This window comes from Pieris napi, chromosome 17, assembly GCF_905475465.1.
Source record: "Pieris napi chromosome 17, ilPieNapi1.2, whole genome shotgun sequence".
Taxonomy (NCBI): domain Eukaryota; kingdom Metazoa; phylum Arthropoda; class Insecta; order Lepidoptera; family Pieridae; genus Pieris; species Pieris napi.
The window spans coordinates 4,859,661-4,866,897 of NC_062250.1; the positions used below are offsets into that span (position 1 = coordinate 4,859,661).

Genomic DNA, 7,237 nt, shown 5'->3' on the forward strand with positions numbered 1-7,237 from the left:
TGGAACAACCTTTCCTCTTAGTTATGAAGTAATCCTGAAACCTGTAACACTAGGTAACTGTTTTATTCGAATGTATTTTGTAAATGCCTACGTGCATGCTATATATATTGATTATTAATCGTTAACGTTTGATAAGAAAGTCATTATGTTAACCAAGAAAGTACTAATAGACGGTAGATATCGCACAATAATAACATATTGAAGAAGTCAATTAATAATAGTAGATATTTGTATATTATAACATAGAGATTTAAGAAATGTTTATAGAAAACAGTAACCAGTCGTCAATCAATCATACAAAACTTTTTAACCAAAAGTGAACGTGACACGTTTCCTAGTTCCCAATTTTTTTATAGTATGCGTGACTGCAAGATTTTTCAAAATATTTTTTTTTAGACATAATATTATTTTACAAAATTTTCGCACAGGCACTAAAAAACTCTATGAAGTTAATTTCGTCAAACATCTTTTTAATGTTTTTGGGTTAGGCTGATTTGATTTAAGATTGACTGATGAAATATGATTCTAATAACTGAAATTAAAATCAATTATTCCAAGGCCTAGTCAAATGATCTTTTCTCAGCTACCATTAAATAAATAAAAGTAATAAATAATACACAGGACAATAATTAAATATCTCTTATTTTTGGACAAAGCACTATTGAGACCGGTACATTTTGTGGGCCGTTATAATTAAGTCTTATTGATTGTTCCAAAAAGCTAAAATGGTTGAATTTGTTGGGCGCGTATTATGTGTAGAATAATCATGTAGGTAACTAAATTGTGTTTCAAATTATACAATTGTCAATTTATTAGGTACTTATATAGTCGGGTTCACATATAGAAAGAAATATGTTAAGTTTGTACTACTTAATTTTAATAAACTCACAATTTACTAAAGTACCATCTTTTAATATTTTCTAGGGACGCCTATAAATTTCTGTTATCAGTTTGTCTACTGTCCAACACAGCTTTAGCTCTACTATTACTATCTCTGATCTCATGGCTTGGCATTATTCTCATGGCGCATCGGAATTCGGATAACCATTTTATACCCCATATTTTTTAAATTGAAGTTTTTGGTACTACCCCTATGCTCTATGTCAGTATCAGTAGTTTTTGTTTATATTTGTGACATTTACTGTGGTCTGTGATCTGACACGGCGGTGGCGCTTTCTTCTTCAAAATCAAATTTACGACGTCAACATGGCGGATAAGTGGGAAAGTAAGTTTGTTTAAATATTTTAGCTAAATATTTATATGCTTCAATCCACAAAAGACTTGTAATTTATTATATACCACTTTACCCATTTTAAATCTCTGGGTGTTTTAATAAAGTGTTAACGGATTTTATTAACTGACAGGGGTTTCGTATTCGTTAAACACAATATTCAAAATTTGAAAAAATTTAAATTTGCTGCAGAATTGTCACAATTAATTAAACTATTTTTAAATCATCTGAACTTGTTAACATCGACAGTTAATTTATATATGTATTGGTATGATTAATTATTAAGTCATTACATTACTAAAAGATTTTTTATTCTCATCAACAGCGAAGCAACCTGTTGAAAAACCTACGAAATTACTAAATGTGAAGGATGAGCCTATGGATATTGACTTTCCCGAAGAAGATGATGTTCCGCCTGCGTTCGGCCCTGCTGCACTTGGACTGCACAGAGTGGGTACTCAATTACCGCCAAAACCAACGCCAAGTGAACCAATGCAAAAGCTTAATGCTAGAGGGATGCCTGCTCGCATACGCAAAAAAAATCGATTCATATTTGTTGATGATTTTGTAAATACTTCTCCTCCTAGACAGTCTCCTAAACGTAGCCCTAAAATACTTAAAACTCCTTCTAAAATATCCAATTTCAAAAAACAAAAATCACCTTCTAAATCTCCTGTAAAACCTCAAAAGTCCATTGAAAAAAATGAAGAAAAGGTAGATATTGCATCTCCAGATCCCAAAAGTGGACAAAGAATTGGTATGAGACTAAGAAATCTTTTAAAACTACCTAAGGCACATAAATGGGTTTGTTTTGAGTACTTTTATAGCAATATAGATAAAGCTTTGTTCGATGGAGAGAATGACTTTATGATTTGTCTTAAAGAGTCTTTTCCTAAATTAAAATCAAGTAAATTCTCTAAACTGCAATGGGCAAAAATAAAACGAATGATGGGTAAACCTCGTAGGTGCTCACAAGCCTTTTTTGAAGAGGAAAGAAGAGAATTAGAGAGAAAAAGGAGATTAATACGATATATTCAACAAAGGAAAACATCAGACATATGTGTCAAAGATTTACCTAATGAGATTCCCATGCAGTTAGTTGTTGGAACAAAAGTAACAGCTCGATTACGTAGACCACAAGATGGACTATTTACAGGTGTTATTGAGGCTGTTGATACATCTAATAATACCTACAGAATAACATTTGAAAGGCCTAAATTAGGAACACATTCAGTCCCTGATTATGAAGTTCTATCAAATGATAATCCTGATTCCATACTTTTATCCAGTATAACACAAAAATTTAGACCTCGTCCGTTACAAGATGCATTAAACTCATACCAATTATCATTAACAAAGAATAATCAAGGAGACCCAATGATAGGGTGCAATGATATTTTAAATCAAATTGATAATACAGTTGGTCCTTATCCATTTGGTTTTCTGGAATTAATTGTAAAACTAACAAAGATATTGCAAATAAAACGTAGTAAGATCAATAAATTGAAGGATTTAAATAGTGAGGCTGAAAAACGAAAATCTTTTGACCAAAAAACACCTGAGGACTTTGAAAGGAAATATGCTGCAATTGTAATTGAGCTTGAGCGAATGAACATGGATTTGCAAGGATATATCAATGATATTCAAGTGTATTGCCAACAGATAGCTCCAGGTCCAAGTCTAGCTGCTATGTTAGCACCATCTCACTTAAGAGAAAAATGCCGTGAAGAAGCTTCTGAACTAGTGCAGAATCACAATAATGGTGCAGTAAAAGATAGAAATACAGTTGACCTAATTACTGACTTAACAGCCCTAATGTTACAAGTTAAAAGCCTTTCAAATTCAGATCAAAATGCTTATGAACTAAGTGTTTTGCAAGGAACAATGGAACAAATAAAATTGAAATTACCACTAAAATATCAAAAAATATTTCAAACTAGTGTTGAACCTCACATGCAAAGAATTCAAATGGGCTTAGGTCAAATATCAACAAATAGCTTGATTGTATCATAATTTAAAATATGTATGTCTTATGAAGTATCTTGTACAAAGTTAAATTATATTTAAAATTGAAACAATATTTGTAGTTGTTAATATATTACAAAAATATGTAAAATATTTAATACATATAAACAATATGGAATAATGATTATTGTTTAAATAAAAAAATATTTGGAATATTGTATTTTATTTACAAAAAAAATCAAATTATATGTATTACATAATCATATCATAAATCACTTGTTCAGTAACAAAACAATAATATTGTTTCACAACAGGAATTCAGTCCATACTGGCATATATCATACTTTCTCTTAATTTTAAATTCATAATTAAGGTGAAAATAGAAAACCCGGGCAGCCAGATTTACAGAATTATGGACACAGACCCATTCCAATTTAGCCCTTTTTGTTACTGGCTAATATACATTACTATGTGTGTAATGTATAATTAAATTAAATTATGTAATTGGGTTATAAATTGACATCTAGTTATTAAATTATTCTTGAACATGCAATAAACTACTTATAATTTATTATTGTAACCGGACACTATCCACTATTTTTTAATTTCCATTTTGGATTTTATGTTCTGGATAGCCAAGGTCCCTCCAAGATAATCTGGAATGTTTGCACTGGGTATTCAAGTTATATACTAATCTGATCAATTAATTCTACTGTTTATAGTTATTTAATTTTTCTAATAACTCATCTGCTTCCTCTGATGTCTTTACCCTAATAAGAACAGGTGTTGGAGGTGGTTTCGCATCAGGTGTGGGAATACAAACTAGCATTACATTATTCTTGCCCATACGTTGAGTAGGTACAGATGAAGCAAGAACTAAATTGAGCAAAATGTTTCCTAAAGATGTATTTGCTCTCACTAATAGTTGGTGCTTACTGGTATCTTCAATTTTTTTTATATACAATGTACCTACACCTTTGTCAACAAAGTTACCATTTTTTTTAACAAATATCTTACACTTTCTGTCAAAAACACTATTTTCTTCCACCATTGGTGTGTATTCAACTTTAGGAGGTTCATCTTCATCTTCCTTAGTGTTAGTAACCTCATTACTCTCATTTCTTTGTATATTTGAATTAAAACTAAAAGGTTTACCAGTGCCAAATGAGAATTGTGAATTGCTATTATTATTAGAAACAATTGGTTTTGTTGCAAATAATGAGGTTGATTGAGGTGAATTATTAATGCCAAAGGTAAATCCGCCACTGCTTGTAGTTGGTGTTGAACCAGCTACTGAAGAACTTCCAAATGAAAAGCCAAGTTTTGGATTTTGAGCAGTACTTGAAGATGTTGTGGGACTCTGCATTTTTGGCACATTACCAAAAAGTGTACCCATATCTTTTGCTTGTGTATTATTAGATGCAGGAATTCCAAATACCATATTTGAGGATTTCTTCTCTTCTGGTGTTGAAATTGTAGATTCATTAGTAGTAACAGAGGTATGAGAAAGTATATTACTTGCTTGTGCACCAGTACTCCAAGATGTTGTGAAGCTCTGTGCTTTTTCCACATTACCAAAAAGTGTACCCATGTTTTTTGCCTGGGTATTATTGGTTGTAGGTGTTCCAAATACCATACTTGAGGATTTCTTCTCATCTGGTGTTGAAATTGTAGACACTTGAGAAGTAACAGAAGTATGAGAAAGTATATTACTTGCTTTGGCAGCAGAACTTGGAGATGTTGTGAAGCTCTGCACTTTTGTCACATTACCAAAAAGAGGACCCATGTCTTTTGCTTGTGTATTATTAAATGCAGGAATTCCAAATACCATATTTGAGGATTTCTTCTCTGGTGTTGAAATCGTAGACTCATTAGTAGTAACAGAGGTATGAGAAAGTATATTACTTGCTTTTGCAGCAGAACTTGAAGATGTTGTGAAGCTCTGCACTTTTGGCACATTACCAAAAAGAGAACCCATGTCTTTTGCTTGTGTATTATTAGATGCAGGAATTCCAAATACCATATTTGAGGATTTCTTCTCCTCTGGTGTTGAAATTGTAGACTCATTAGTAGTAACAGAGGTATGAGAAAGTATATTATTACTTGCTTGTGCACCAGTACTCGGAGATGTTATGAAGCTCTGTGCTTTTGCCACATTTCCAAAGAGTGAACCCATGTTTTTTGTCTGGGTATTATTGGTTGAAGGTGTTCCAAATACCATACTTGAGGATTTCTTCTCATCTGGTGTAGAAATTGTAGACTTATTAGAAGTAACAGCTGTATGGGAAACCACATTATTTGCTTGTGCAGCAGATGGTACTTTAGGATTACTTTTCAAATTCTGTGCGAAATCACCTTGAGCTCCATCTGTGTTAAAATATTCATCTTGAATATCTTTAAGATATTTATCATAGTCTTTGAAAATTGGAGAAAGAGTACAGGTTGGTGAATCATCAACATTTTTTTTAATCCATTTATAGAAAGATATATTTAAGCTTGCCAAGTTTGTATAATACTTTATTGTCTCTTCATCAACATTTTTATCACACTTTATAGTGATAAATTGGGACTCATCTACGGTATCTTTCTTTTCAGTTTTATTAGTTTCTTCAATAGATTGACACTTATTACTTAGGGAAGCAGATAATGTATTGGAAGATGGTGACATCTTAGAAGATTTTTTAGGAAAAATGTTTTCAGCTTGGTCGCTAAATATATTATTTGTTGTTTGTGATACAGGGTTACCAACATTTCCAGAATTTGGTTTAGTTAAATAGTTCAAATTGTTGATTGGTGTTGACGTAGTATGACTTTTGAATGGACTTTCACTGTTTTTAAAATCTGTTTGATTTTCTGCAACTGTAGATTTGGTTAAACTAGAAGTTGTTTGCAGACTTGGATTTTCCAATTTTGTTGGTCCTGGTTTAGAGACGTCTGATGGTGTAAATAACCCTTTACTTTGATTGGTAAATGTCTTAGATGTAAAAAGAGATGATGATCCCACTTGATTATTGACATCTGTATTAGTTATGTTTTTAGATATATCTGATGGTGTAAATAGTGCTGTACTTTGATTTGAAAATGTCTTTGATGAAAAAAGAGATGATCCTTCTTGATTACTGACACCAGTATTAGTTGATTTACCATTAGTTAAATTTGCCAAAAAGTCAAAGGAAGTCTTTTGTGTTTTATTGAAGCCTCCAAAGCCACTGAATACACTTTTCTGACCCTGTAATATCAAATATACCATTTTACTAATGTCTAAGTATAATCAATAAAACCTTTTGTGTAATTTTTAGTAATTACTGTGAATTACACATGTACTGTATGTTAATGAAAAAGGTGAATATCTATAACTTTAAAAAAATACCTCGCTAGAAGATACGTTGGATCGTCGTTTAGCGGTCCTAATAACACGTTTTTCAAGAACTTCTTTTGATGCAATTTTAAAACCTTCGCTTTCTTCCGGTTCGTCATCTTCTTGATCCCAGTTGTCGTGATTTAATTCAGTCGTAGCTTGCCGCTTCGCGGACATGATTGAGATTTTTACAAAATAATTAGATTTTTAGAAGAGGTTTAGTCAATTTTGTATGTTAACGTTGAACACTGTAATAAACAAAATATTAAGTCTATTACTACAAAAAATTACAAAACCTACTTGCCGACTATTAATTATTAAACGTACAGTATTAAGTTTAAAATTTTTATAGATAAATTTTAATGAAGTCGGTCAAACAATATCAGAAAAATGGAACCACATTTTCCATTTCGTTTGGTTTTTTTTTTATTTAGATAGCTTCACGCAGAGCATATTGCCACAGACAAAGGTAAAGAAAACGAAATAGTAAAGAAAATGAATTTTACATCGAATGAAAATTACATCGGATAAAGAATAATCAGCAGGTTATAAAACTATCTCCAATAAAAAATACTACATTATGGAAAGGAACAGTAATTAATAAAATATAATATATTATATCATATAGAATACGATTTGTATGTTCTTATAAAAAAATATAAAAAAAACAATCGATTAATTTA

General features: G+C 31.3%; 2 protein-coding genes across 2 annotated transcripts; one reads left to right on the forward strand and one right to left on the reverse strand.

Annotated features, from left to right (window-relative positions):
* The first annotated feature begins 1,023 nt into the window (after window positions 1–1,023).
* Window positions 1,024–3,311, forward strand: LOC125058094 (protein lin-9 homolog). Its single transcript, XM_047662133.1, has 2 exons — window positions 1,024–1,225; window positions 1,557–3,311. Exons 1-2 carry the CDS (start codon window positions 1,207–1,209, stop codon window positions 3,242–3,244), a joined length of 1,707 nt encoding a protein of 568 aa, XP_047518089.1. The 5' UTR covers window positions 1,024–1,206; the 3' UTR covers window positions 3,245–3,311.
* A 91-nt stretch (window positions 3,312–3,402) lies between these two features.
* On the reverse strand, window positions 3,403–7,017 carry LOC125058093 (nuclear pore complex protein Nup50). Its single transcript, XM_047662131.1, has 3 exons — window positions 6,882–7,017; window positions 6,567–6,802; window positions 3,403–6,425 (listed from the first exon to the last, which is right to left on the reverse strand). The coding sequence occupies exons 2-3, from the start codon at window positions 6,729–6,731 to the stop codon at window positions 3,906–3,908; spliced, it is 2,685 nt and encodes an 894-aa protein (XP_047518087.1). The 5' UTR covers window positions 6,732–6,802; window positions 6,882–7,017; the 3' UTR covers window positions 3,403–3,905.
* Window positions 7,018–7,237: the final 220 nt, after the last annotated feature.

Coding starts and splice junctions, on each gene's coding strand:
- LOC125058093 (XM_047662131.1), bottom strand. CDS start 6,731: ATGTCCGCGAAGCGGCAAGCTACGACTGAATTAAATCACGACAACTGG. Junction 6,426..6,566: donor CCAACGTATCTTCTAGCGAG/GTATTTTTTTAA, acceptor TTGATATTACAG/GGTCAGAAAAGTGTATTCAG.